Source organism: Vulpes vulpes, chromosome 6, assembly GCF_048418805.1.
Source record: "Vulpes vulpes isolate BD-2025 chromosome 6, VulVul3, whole genome shotgun sequence".
Classification (NCBI taxonomy): Eukaryota; Metazoa; Chordata; class Mammalia; order Carnivora; family Canidae; genus Vulpes; species Vulpes vulpes.
This window is the reverse complement of record NC_132785.1, coordinates 109,802,614-109,816,220: the sequence shown is the minus strand read 5'-3', so window position 1 is coordinate 109,816,220 and position 13,607 is coordinate 109,802,614. Positions and strand designations below refer to the sequence as shown.

Here is a 13,607-nt window from a genome sequence, read left to right as displayed (position 1 = left end):
TTCCCCCATACGAATTTTCATATTTATTGGCTGTGACGCGAGCCAGGGACAAATACATAGATATCTCAAGCTCGGCTAAAGAAGTCACCTCTGAAGAGAGGGAGCCTAAATAATTTAAATATCCAATATTTGTGGTACTTGCTAATGTTATGGGAGAAAATGCCCCCACAAGCATCCAACACGGTTCCCAGCCCCAAGCACCCACCCGCCCGGAGGCTTCGTAGGCGGCTCCCGCTCCCCTGCTTAGTTAGGAGGAGCACCGTGGGGCACTATCCCCATCCCCACCCCACCCCCACAAGCCACAGCAGCTGGGGTCAGCGTAACCTTTAAAAGAGAACGAAAAGGCACTTTTCAGGCTGATGGCAAGCTGGATTCATTATAATTAAAGATTCCCCTGATCGCCCATCCCAAGTCCTCTCCTCCTTCCGACACTCTGGCGGCGCCCAAAGGACCCTCTGCCCCGGGGAAATCCGAAAACTATAACCAAGGAGGTCAGCGCGGAGGCTGGGGCATCTGGTCATCGGCAGGAGCCGCTGCCGTGAAGTTGCCTCCGCTCTCGCGCGTGGTCCACCGGGCGGAGGCAGTCCGTGCAGCCGGGAGGGGTGTCAGCACGCTTGCTGGAACCCCACGTTATCCAGAGCGTTTATTCCAGGGATGTCGTGGTTCCTTGGGGGGGGGGGGTAGGGTACCAAAATGAAAGGATGGTGGAGCCAGCACTGACTTTGGTGGTTTAGTTTGCTTCAGGAAAAAGGGAAAAAAAAAAAGAGGAAGAAGAGCACGAAGTTAAGCCGGTCCGGGAGACCCGGAGTTTCCATTTCCTTACCCCTGCAAGCCTTCCGAGCGTCCCCTCCGCGCGCGCGGGCGCACGGACGCGGGGCCCCAGGAGCCGGCGGGGAAAGCGAGGCGGGTCCCCGAGCAGGTGCGCGACGCGCGCGGGGGCCCTCGCCGGGGATCGGTTCTCCACTTTCCCCCGTGGGAGCGCCCGGCGCGCCGCGGGACCCCGCCACCCGCGGGGCCTGGGAGTCCAGGTCCCGCAGCTCCAGCCGCCGCCGCCCACGCCCGCGGCGCTCGGACAACCCGGGCTCCCGCGCCGCGAGCGCTCCGGTGCCCCGGGGGCGCGGGCACCACCCCGCCAGGCCCGCCGCACGCAGCCTCCCCAGAGCCGGAGCCAACTTTGCCTCCGCCCGCAGCCCCGCTCCGGCCTGCGGGCCCCCTGGCGGGGCGTGCGGACCGCGCTGCGCCCCGGGCCGGGCCGGCCGTGCGCACCTCGGGGCGCCCCGCTCCTCTGCGCCGCGTGCGCACCTCGGGGCGCCCCAGCGGGACCGCGGCGCCGGGCAGCGCGCAGCCTGCAGTTCCCCAGCCCGCGCCGCCCGCTGGAGCTCGCCCCCTTCGCCCCGACCGTTTTTGGTTTCCCGGTACGGAAATAGACATTCAAGTCCTGAGGACTTCCCCGAGGAGGCTTTCTCGGACCGGACGGGACGGGACGGGACGGGACATCCTGGCGACATCCGCGCACCTGTGCCGGGCTAGCGCCTCCCTATTCCACAGAAACTCAAATATTTTTCTCGCCGCGGGGGAAGAGCGGAGAGAAAGAGCGAATGGGGAGGCGCGGCTCTTACCCAAAAGTAAGGGTTTAGTAAATGGGGGTGCGGGAAAAGTTAGAGGCGGGTTACCCCCATCCCCGTCCCCGTCCCCATCCCCATCCCCATCCCCATCCCCATCCGCATCCCACCCCCACCGCGAGAGGGAAACCCAGGAAGCGTGCGGCCCCCTCGCCTCTCCCTCCCCCGACGTCCCCCCCAAGCGCCCCCGGGATTCCTGCCACTTCCAAAATGCCTAGAAGGGGAACTGCGACACCCAGGACGGAGACCGCCGGACAGGCAAGAAGGGCAGACGGACCGACACCCCCGCCCCCGGACCGCAGAACTGAGCACCTACTGGTTGTGGTAGCCGAGGGGGTCCGGGATGCAGAGTTCCGACACGTCCATCAGTCCCGGTTTAGCATTCCCAGGTGGTGGAGAAAGGCGGCGGGGAAATGAGGCGGAAGAGCGAGTGAAGGGCACGGGCGAGGTGCGAGCCCGGGCAGGGGCACCGGGAGCGGGAGAAGGCAGGGGGGGGGCGAGCGCCGCGCGGGGCGCGAGGGCGGCGGGCGGCCGAGCCTGAGCTGCGCACAGCCCCGCGCTCCCACTCAGCACACGCGCGGGCGGGCAGAGGGGACGCGGAGCCGTGGTGGCGGCTCGGGCGCCGCGACTTGGAGCCCACTCACCCTACTGTAGCTTTAAGGCTGGGAGACTGATGTATGGTTTGGCTCCTATTGGCTATCTCTCAGGGGCTGGACTTAAAGTGACAGACTGGAGCAGGGGTGGGGGGAGGGGGGTGAGCCGGGGAGACTTCCATGGAATCAGACGCTCGGGCGAGGTCCCCACCTCCTGAGGAGTAGGAGGACTGAGCCGGAGAGCCACAAGGCCTGTCCTCTCGCCATGGAAGAAAAAAAAAAAAATTTGTCCAACTGGCTAGTGGGACTGGGGGGTTGACAGATGTGCTGTTGACATCTTCCCCCCACCTGCATCCTGTCCTTTAACCGGGAGGCCTAGCAAACTCACCTCTCTCTCTCTCTGTCTGTCTGTCTCTCCCAGCCATTTAGAATGGGTCTGTCTTGCAAATTAAAAAGGAGTCACATTCCTCCACTGTCACACCCGGTGGAGGCCAGGGCCTTGGGAATTCCCGGCCTCAAGCCCTGTGCTTGGTGCACAGAAGTGCAAAGGGTCAGAGCGGCAGGTGAGGCGTAGTCAGAGCAGGAGAGGCACAGATTCCCTTCCCACCGCGTCACCTGGGCCACTTGGTCCTGAACTGCGCTCCTACGGCTGCATGCAGGACGTGCATCCATAAAACTGCTCTCTAGATGTAGAAAATGACGCTCGTCATTGGCAACTCTCAGAAATGTCCTGAGGACGCAGACATGGGCAAATAAATCCCTGTCTGCTTAGGAAAATACAGTTGTGGTTAAAACAACCAACTTACCTGCCACATGAACTTGGAGGCCCCGCAACCAGACGCTTCAGCATACACACCTGAATCCCCAGCTACAAACACACCTGTGTCCCTGTCTGCCGCTCCCTCCAGGAACCTGAATGTGACGGGCTGCCACCGGTACCAAAACAAGCTGTAAGTTATGCCCCAGTCCTTCTTCTGGGGCTTTTCATCTTTTGAGATGTGCCAGCCCCAGAGATAATAATTTGATGGCTCAAATGAGTGTGGGGGAGCAGATAGGTATAGAATTATTTAAAGCGGGGGTGGGGGGTGGGGGAGGGGGGGTTGTGGCCAGGAGGCGGGATGCCCTCAGGAGAGACCACCACCTTATTCTCCTACACTCTACAGAGGACAATGAGCGGTAGGGGGGGGAAAGACATAATTTTATCATCAAAATAAGGTCTAAATGGAGTGTAACTGCAGGCAGTATTCAAGCATTTCAGGAATAAAAGCAGGGAGGCTGGTGAGAAAGCCCGGGAGGGGCCAGGCGGCGGGTGGGCCGGGGCTTGGGCAGCAGGGCCACAGATGATACTTGACTTGGATAAATGCAAGCGCGTGCAGGCTGGGAAACGGAGCTGAGATTTTTCATATGTGCTGAAGTGGAGGAACGAACGCATGGGATTCTCCAGGCTCGGGGCTCCGGCAGGCATCTCACAGAGAGATGGATGAAGATGTCTGCTCTGTCAGCAGAACCCCCAGCAGCCCCGGATTTTTTTTTTTTAATCACATAGGTACTTGGTTGTATTAGAGACGGAAACAGGGTGCGGAGACTCTTTCATTAACTGTGGCCTCTACACAACCACCGCGTCTTGCCAAGACCTCAGTGACTGCTTTCTCTGGATCCTGTCCAGCCTCCTGAAACCCCTTCTCCAAGCACACAGCACCCAAGAGTGCCTTTGTTGCAGTTGGGAAAGAGGCCCCCCAGGGAAGGCCTTGCAGGACAGACGACTGTGTGTCCCTCTGTGCCCCTCCTCAGCCCGTGCCATACTACTACCCTCAGTGTTTGTACCTGCTACCTAGAACTCACTGCCTCCTGGCCAGCCCTGCTATTCAGGCGGGATTATATATGGATCCGTATGAGAAACACCCACCCCCCACTAGATTAGAAGCCCTATGAGGGTAAGGGACCATGTCTCTTTTTGTTTCCCAGAGAATCCCCAGTGCTTAATGGTGCCGGGTACAGAGCAGCTGCTTGATAACTATTTTGTTGAATGACTAGAAGTGTGGCAGTTTGGGGCAGGGTGGTAGGGCCTGCTGGGGGACAGGCTGGCCGCCCCAGAAGGGGGTTAGGTTGTATGGGGTCCGTGGCTCCTTGCTCTGTGTGGGTGCACCATTTTTAACTAGAGACAGAACACACTTGATAGAACCTGAAAAGAAAGACAACTTCACAGCCCGGGTCAGTGGATTCAGAGCCGCTGGGGGCAAATGAGGGAAAATAGGAGGTTTTGTTGCTTTCAAAGCTAGGCTACCGCTCACACACAATCACTGCCCGCATCCAAGGCAGAGGGAGGAAAGTAACTGAGGGCTTCTCTCTGAGTATACCTGACTGGGCTCCAGGGAGGGAATGAGGTCCTGAGACCTGCTTCCTTCTCCATAGGGCTTGTCCAGCTGCCTCACCTATAGCCTAGGGGCAGAGTTCTTTCTCTCTCCCTTCTTGGCAAGAGAGCCGGGTAGACCCAGCTGGAGGGGAGAAGAGGGCCGGCCAGCGAGGGGACCCTGGTGACCTGATCTAGCCTGGCAGGGCCAGCTTTTCCTGTGGTTCTCCAGGCAAACCCCATGGGGTCCCACATTGTTCATGGGACCAGTCTTTCTCCACTCTGTCCTCACCCAGCTCACAGAGGATGGGGTTCCTTCCCCCAAGCCAGAGACTGGTCCCATGCCTCTACCTGGAGAGATGGCAGTGCCATCCGGAGTGCAAAAGACCCCACGATCTGTTCCTGACGTCTCTGTGTGATCTTACCAAGGTGTCTCTTCTCCAGAACACGAAGGTGGGGGTGGTGGGGTAGGGGTGGAGGTAGAATGAGTGGGTGAGGCACTTGGGTGCCTCCAACCCTGAAATTCATTCAACCAGTTATTTCGTAGTGGCACCGCTCACCCAGAGCAGGTGCCGTTTATAATCCACCCTGAGCCCCAAACTCTAAGCCACACACCCCTTTACTATCTTGTGTCCCAATACTGGCACCCCCAGATAGGCATGCCAGCCAAGGGGAACTGGGACAAAAGGTATCAGACAAAGTAATTGTGAATGGTGTATGGGGACAGCAATCACTTTGTTCTTGCAACAAACTCCTTTAAAGAGATATTTGTTACATTTACAGAACCTTACAGCTGGGAGGGGCTTGGAGAATCATTGAGAACCATCATCGGACTTTACGAATAAGGAAACTTAGAAATTTCCCTGCGTGGAGAACTGACCTACACAAGGTCACCCAGTGAATAACTGGCGAGGTATCCTATCTTTGCTGCCTGGATTTCTACTTATCAACTCTCAAACCTTTGTACACACGTCCCTTCACTTTCCCTCCCATTCCTCGACCTCCCTTCACTTTCCCTCCCCATTCCTCCCTTCATATTCCTTGCTCTTTGCTAAGGAGTATGAAGCCAAACAAGGACATTGCCATCGGCAACACCCTCCATACATACTTCCACCTGATAGATGATGGGGACCGGGCTGCTGTGTCCCCACATGGTTTCCTGGGAGAAAAAGGAAGCACTGCTTGGTTGGTGGACACCAATTTCCTGACCTGCTGTCCCACCATGAGAAATGCTCCAGCTGGCAGATAAGTGGGAAAACATACCCAGACACAGCCTGGCCCACTCTGCTCCTCCAGGTACAAAAAACAACCAAGTGTGTCATGGATAGCTGAACACGGATCCACACTGACCATCGGCTCTCTTCCACCCCAGTCTGGCTGAGTCCTTAAAATGGGCTGTCCTTGTGCCTATACCTGGACCTTGATAGCCACCGGAGTGGCTTTGCCATGATCTCCGCAGCTGTCCCCCCACCCCTCCCAGCAGCCCTTGCCACTGGCCTGGTGAAAATCTCCACCGTTAGCAGAACCTAGGCTTGGTGGTACCTTCCCCCTCTCGTGGCAGCCTCCCCTGACATCAGTCATTTCTACACACATAAGGCAGCAGCAAGCAGTGTCTCTCAGATTCTTGAACCCCCTCCCTGTGGTGTGCTGTCCTGTACCCACCACAAGCAGAGGCTTTCCCCATCTTTTAGGCGGGGTGACTTAGCAGGAGCTGGTGAGCTCAGCATGGGCCCCGGGAGAGTGGAGGACCTGATGGCTTCATTACTAAAAGATAGGAACCAACAAGAATTTTTGAAGAGTGGGCCACAGACTCCTTAAGTGGAGTGAATGTAGGACACTGGTTGTTTGGTGATGCCACCCTAGTGCTTCACCCTCATATTCCCCGAACCCACACTTCCAGGCGAGATGATACCTTGGGAAACACACAAGGCAGGTAGCCACGCCTTACCAATGGCCCGGGAAGGAGAAGATGTCTCCGTGGAAGTGTCTGAGTCACAATCCAAGCCTGTTTCCGATCCACCCCAGAGTAAGGGCTGGGGGAGGCGAGTCCAGGAAGTGCATCCATTGACCATCCACGGTGACTAAGGTGGGCCTGGCCTAGACCGTGAGCCTAACCTGTGCATCCCTGGGTACATCACTGATCAGGCCATTTCCACTGATCATGGACTCCTGGCCAGGGAAAATGTCCCCAGCCACATACCTCTTTGGGCCCCCTCTCTTCTCACATGCCTGAATTTGGGGTGTGGGGTTATATTCCTGAGTGGTGGTCAGCAGACCGTCAGCCCATTGGCTGGCACATGTCCCAAGGATCATAATTAACTGATAACGCTAATACAATGTGGGCTTGTGCTCCCATAATAGTCTCCTGCTGACAGATAAATGCTGCGGAAACATGATGGCTTTTCCTGAAGCTGTAATGGCCCATTATTGGGGCAAGAAGGCTCGTGTATATTAGCGCTGCCGCCATGACACCAAAGATAAAGTATGAAGGGGATGTCTTGGATGAGTAAATGCTTGGGTTTCCTCTCACCACCACCATCCATTTCATGATCAGAAATCCCTACCGGGGGTCTTGGAATTGCTTCCAGATATTTCGAAGCTCCCGTATTCATTTTTTTTCTCTAAGTCTCAAGATCCCATTCTCACCAACACAGCTGAATAGTATATTAAAGTTCTCTGCCTACCAAAAAGATTCCTTCTTCCTGCAGGTCCTATGTGAGATGGCAACTACAGCGAACAGGCAAGTTGGGGAGATGAGAAAGGTGAGATAGGTCTCTCCAAAGAAACAAAGATTTTTTTCCCTTCTGAGTGACAGGAGAATAGGAACACATCAGGAATGTAATAGCTTTGTCCTCTGCCAAATTTCTGGGGGAAAAGAAGGAGGAGGAGGAGGAGTGGGGGGCAGACACAGAGAATATGCCTTGATAGTACCTGGGACCTAAGAGGCATTGAATAACTAGCTATTGATTGAATGAATGATCTAATTAAATATTTTCCATTACAGTGCATGTGGGGTTTTTACTTATAACAAAGAACTTTGACCTTATTTTCATCTGTGTCACATATTAATTTATCATCCAATTTCTTGTGACTTTTTCATCAATGTAAGTATACAACAGAATTGGTTTTGAATAGCCAAATCCACGGTTTGTTTCTAGGGTCCCATTGTTGGGGAAAAAAAAGACACCTTCTGTGGTTGTTGGTAGTTTTAACTGCAAAAACCTCCTGGTCAACACGGGCCACAGAAAGAATGAACAGTTTGCTTTGCAACTCACAAATTATGCTTCCACGTATATTTCTATTCTCAAGAATAATTTTCCTAGAGAAATCATAAGGTACATGAAACTTTGGGAAAACGAATTCTAAAGTACCACACACATGTCAAGGGTTAGTATTTAAGTGGGAACAAAGAAACGTGTTGGCTAAGCTTGTCTCCCCAGCATTAACGACACCAAATTCAAAACTGGGAACATTCAAATGTGTTTTCATTTCCTAATGGCTCAATTAAGGTGGAGCTTCTGATTTCATTATTTTTTCAGAATAAAATGCATTTTATTTTTGCTCTAATAAAATGCTTTATGGAGAGAGGGGAAAAAAACAGCAAATGCTTTTAGGTTTGAGGAAAAAAATCAAATGTACATGGTTTGTAAACTGTAAAGTGCTCTTGCTGTATAAAACATGATTGAGATGATAGCTTTTACCTGTGTTCTTATATGAGAAAGTGCCGCCCAACCACTACCTTCACAAATGTATACCGTAATGAAACCAGTCCCATTGGTGAACTCTGAATGGCGTAATTACAAACGGGTCAGTAGCAATTCCAGATGAAGGCCCGAGCTCTGTAGCAGGACATTCGCTAACGTCTTTATTCTTCATCAACAGTTGGGAATGTGAAGCTTCGGTAGAACTCCTGACTTAGGAGGGTTTGCCTTCCAGAGAAGGACAAGACAAGGCAAGAAGGGAAACTGCAGAAGAACCAAATTGAGTTTACAGGGGTGGGTAAAAGGCAGTCAACGATACAAGATTTAATATGGATAAACACCGGTAACACACTTGTCAGCAGTGACCCTAGAGTGAGCCGGCCCACAGGAGAGCTGGCGGGAGGGCAGCGATGCAGAGAGACATCTGGGGTCAGAACAGATAGCATATTAAGCATGGGCCTCCAGCTCAATGGCATGACAAACACTGCTTTGGGGTAATTCTACAAAACCCAGCCGAGCAAGGAGCAGCAATAATTCCTCTTTACTCTCCTTTACTAAAAGCACAAATGGAATTTTATGCTCAGCCTTCAGGGACTTGCTTCGAAGGCAGACTGGAAAGGTGATATGGAAAGGACTTGGAGAGGGCTGGAGAAGGTGTCAAAGGCCTCCTGCAGGTGTCTGAGCCCCGCACAAAGAGTGACAAGCTCGGGATGAGGAGAGATGGGTTTGCAGGGCAAAGGCTTGGGTCCAGACACCATCTCTCTCTCTCTCTCTCTCTCTCTCTCTCTCTTTTTCTCTTTCCGTAGGGGCTGTCTCCATTTCCTCAACCACCTCCCTTTCTCTCTCTTGGTCAGCAGCCCACTCAGGCTGTTCCCCCTCTACTTCCAGTGCATGAAACCTGGCCCACTGAGGGGCCACCTAATGCACCCTAGAAGTACAGGGGGTAGCTCTCTGAATTCCTCACTTTTTATGCTGTCTTCTGTTTCATGCTGTAATTTCTTTGTTTAAACCTTCTACAAAAGACAGGAGTGCCAAGCAACCCGCAAAGTCTCTCTGAGGCTGGGTAGGAAATGGCAGCCAACATAGCAGCAAGCCACACTGCTTGGCATCAGCCTTCACCTCACTTCCTCCTTCTAGCTTCCCTGGGCTTGCGCCTTCCAAATGAAGTGTCAGCATTTTAATGCTTGCCTCAGGCTCTGTTTTCCAGGGGACTGGGGCTCAGATAAAGACAGTCAGCAAATGGTTTAGGGTCACTGACTTTCTCTCAATTTAAACTATTTTATTATCTACTACCCCTTTCCTTGGTGAGAGGAGAGGGAGCATAAAGAGCACAATGATCCCTGGATTGCTATGGCTCGTCTCTACATGAGTTACAGACCCTCCAGGTTACAAAGGCCCACATGGACTCTGTTCCACCCACCCACTCACCATCCACTTAGACATTATGCTTCTGATTCGGCTGCCAAAATGTTCAGGTGAATGGTGTCATCTGGAGCTAACCAACCCTTCCCCTCCCCCACTCACCTTTCTTTCTTCTCCTTCCATACTCAGGAGGCCCAGTACATATGACGCTCTCCCTTTCCCGGGTTTTCTTCATACTGAGCTCAGCTACTTGTCAGTAGCTGACAAGTCAGTAGCTCCCCCCCCAACTCTAAGGGACTTTTGGCTTCAAGCACCAGAAGAGTCCAATGGCTTCAGGCGGATGAGGTCTACAATCTCACGCAGCAAAATTCCAGGGGCAGGTGGTTTCGCCTTTTTGGTCTGCCACCTTTGGCATATTGGCTTTTACCCTCACCTCATTCCCTCACAGTGGAAGGATATTTCTTGGGGTGCAGCGTCCCTTTCTCATATAACTGTGTCCAAATCCAGGAAGGGAGGGTGTGCATATGTGTGCTTACGTTGGGGGGAAAATATTGACCTTTATGACTTTTAAAAAATCTTGATGTCATTAGTTTGTTTTTCCCTTGGTGGTTTTGATTTGCTTTTAGCCCAGAGGAAAATCTCTCCTAAGTATTCCTCATCCCTAGGCCAGCCGACTTGGCCTCACATCTTCTTGGCCAGAATCCAGGCATGTGCTCACCCCAAACCCATCACTGTCAGAGAAGGAATGGATCACCATGATTGGTTTCAAATACATTCACTCCCTGAAGCTGAGGGGAGGCTCACTTTTCCTGGCTACATTAGTATTCAGCGACAAACGAATCCACTTCTGTTAGAAGAGGCAGCAGGAATGGCTGTTGGGCTAGCAACTTGGTAGACCAATGGCAACAGGCCACCTTGAATGCAAACAGTAAGAGGGTCATCATCTGTAGAGATGTAAAAACAAGACTAAAGCTGAGTAAAAGCTACTTTGTGTCATCACCTTACTCCAGCAAGTCAAAATAATGTCTGTGAAAAATTCTTCTCCCTGAGAAAATTTCTTGTTGGTCTGAGTTGTGATTGCTGTTGCATTTTAATAATATATGTAAATTCCAAATTAGCATGTTTTCTTTACCTAGTTTTCAATACAAATTGTATTCCGTGTGGAAGTTACAAAGTCAGCCACACACACACACACTAACAGCTGTACTTGGCTGCGGCAGCAGGTGGGTGATCCTCAAGAGTAAATTCCTAGTGGGGTTCACAATTTTTCACAGTCACAGAAAGTGCAAGGGTGTCTGAGTGTCTGTGGTGCTATGCCAATCCTGTTTTTGACGGGGGGATTTAAAAGAAATGATCAGTGGTAGAGATTCTAAAGACAGAGAAAGTTTAAAAAAAGGAGGGGGGTACCTGGGTGCCTCAGTCAGTTAAGCATCCACCTTTGACTCAGGTCACAATCCACCCCCCCACCCCAGCACGGCAGTCTCCCTACTCTGCAGGGAGTCTGCTTCTGCTGCTTCCCCTGCTTGTGCATTTTCCCTATCAAATAAATAAATAAAAATCTTAAAAAAAAAAAAAAGACTGAGAAGCCACTTGAAGTGCTTCAGTCCTTTTCTTCTATGTGACCACTTGGAGTTTTCATTTGCATTTAACATTTGAAGGCGTGTAAGGGAACTATGTGTTGTGATATTTGTTAGTTCAAGAATAGTCCTCACGTGACAAGTTTCACTGGGTTTGCATCATATCTTTGGTGTAGAACATCTTTGGTGTTCTGTAGTGTTATGGTTTGTTTTTAAAGTTAACAAATCGGGAAAATAATGCTATTAGTTATTCCATGAGTATACTAAGGATAATTTTGTTGCACAGAGAAGAGTGGGTCCAGGTGTCAAATATTCAAGGTCTGCCCACCATCCCTCCTTTTGTCCGATTGTTCCTTGTTTCAGCCCATCCCCTGCTGGGCTAGCCATCCTGAGAAACAGAAAAAGACCAAGGTCCGCATTTCCTTAAGATAGTTTTAAGGGAAATCATATCCAAACAGATCGGTGACAACCATCCCGGAGCTCCCAAATCCCCTCAGCATCTTCACCATGCCCCCATCTACTTCATTCCTCTCCAGTTGAATAGTTCTGCCTTTTACCAAATCCCAGCAATGAAGATAGAAATTCTATTTCTTATTCATTATTCCCTAGTTGATGCCCTGTTTTGGTCCATCACTAATATTGTAACATTTTAATTCTTTCCCTCTCTTTCATAGTTCATTGGAGAATGCCAACTCTACTAGGAGGCTCCAGGCTCAACGACCAGGGGTGAACAGGGTGATGGGGTTGGACAGGTACTGAGCACCCACTCTGTGCCAGGTGCTCAGCATTGGCCTGCCACCTTGCCCTCACATATGGCCATCGAGCCCACCTTACACCTGCAGTGCGTATCATCCGTCTCATTTTATCTATTGAAGAGAAAAACTGAAGCTCTGAAAGTGTGAAAAGCCAGAATACAATCTGAGATTAGAACTTAATTCTGGCTCACCCCAAAACCTGTGCTCTCTGTCTATTCCATGTCACCTTCATGGTGTCCATACCAATGCTGCATCCTATGACAAAAGAAGAGGCTTTCATAAGTCAGCCTGAGAACCAAGGTGCAGTGGGTAACTGGGAAAATAGTGCTTAGGTCCAATCAACTGATCTGTAAGAGGACTTTAGGAACACAGCCTCTGGGAAGTCACTAAAGGCCAGCCTATCCCCACGTTTATATATTTAGCCAACACATGTTCATCCCTTTTTTTTTTTTTTTAAGATTTTATTTATTTATTTATGAGAGACATAGAGAGGGAGAAAGGCAGAGACACAGGCAGGGGGAGAAGCAGGCTCCATCCAGGGAGCCTGAAGTGGGACTCGATCCCAGAACTTCAGGATCACACTCCGGGCAAAAGATAGGCGCTAAACCGCTGAGCCACCCAGGGATCCCCACATGTTCATTCCTAATAGAGAAGTTCTTTCAAATAAGGATGGCTGTGCTCACAGTGCCGGAGGGAGAAAATGTGAGGACTGTAACATTGGGGAAGAAATCAACTGATTTTACGGAATGATGCCAAGGGGTAAATTGTAACTTTCTATGACTCGGAGAAGGTGAAGGGCAGCCGGAAGAAGGAGGAGGTGATGAAAAGGAAGACCATCTACTGCCAAGCAAAATTTCCTCATTAGGGCCAATTTGCTTAGTTGGAGCAGATTCAAATGGGCAGCAATTTTGAAACTAGCTGGATGAGCTTCAATGATTTCTGCAGTCACACCCAAGAAATCTGAGGGTCCTCCCCGTAGGTGGGAGGTGAGGGAGCATAACGAGCTCCCATAACTTCCTATTAACTTTCTCCCTCTCTGCTCCTGGTGGTTTGAAGGCCATGGTGAGACCGAAGATTTGGTTTTGTTTCCCTGTTTCTTCCAACATCAACAAATGCACATTTCCTTTCATTCCTTGGATCCTAGCTAAACTAGCCATTCAAGCAAAGAGACTCATTTCTTGCCCCAGGAGCAAAGGATGGGTCTTTCCAGAGACTCTGTTCCTTAACTCCTTAATGAAAGCCAACCAGCTGGTCCATCAGAGAGACTCATCCACAAGCAAGAATATTTTTTACCTATGGGAACACAAAAGCATCATTTTAAAGCAATGGTTTTCAAACTTTACAAAAAGAGCCCCAAAGAGTCTTTCTTCAGGTGGAAACGTACACAGAAGTTTTGTCATATGAAACAGCCAAAGAGTAGCTTTTCTGGTTTAGGCAAGCGGGTCCTTCACCCCCACCATAGGAAATCCACTGGCCACCTCTATAGAATCCCTAGTTCTCCCTGGAGCACACTTTGAAAATCAAAAGGGTTTCTCCAAAATCAGTGTTCTCTAAACAGTATCGAGTCAACCAACTTGACCAAGCCTCCAAGATTAAGAAATGGGAGCAATAGACACATTTCTGAGGGTTGTCTGGGCAACAACTCTT

General features: G+C 51.1%; 1 protein-coding gene across 2 annotated transcripts in view; it reads right to left on the bottom strand.

Annotated features, from left to right (window-relative positions):
• Positions 1 to 13,607, bottom strand: part of ESRRB (estrogen related receptor beta) — a 169,579-nt gene that overhangs the window by 105,422 nt on the left and 50,550 nt on the right. The window contains exon 1 of one of the 2 annotated variants that reach the window (XM_025996475.2): positions 1,939 to 2,239. The exons of the other annotated variant lie outside the window; for it this stretch is intronic. Coding sequence (XP_025852260.1) covers positions 1,939 to 1,988 — 50 coding nt within the window. The 5' untranslated portion in view covers positions 1,989 to 2,239. Of the gene's footprint in view, positions 1 to 1,938; positions 2,240 to 13,607 lie in introns of those variants that run through there. 2 annotated transcript variants of the gene reach the window in all.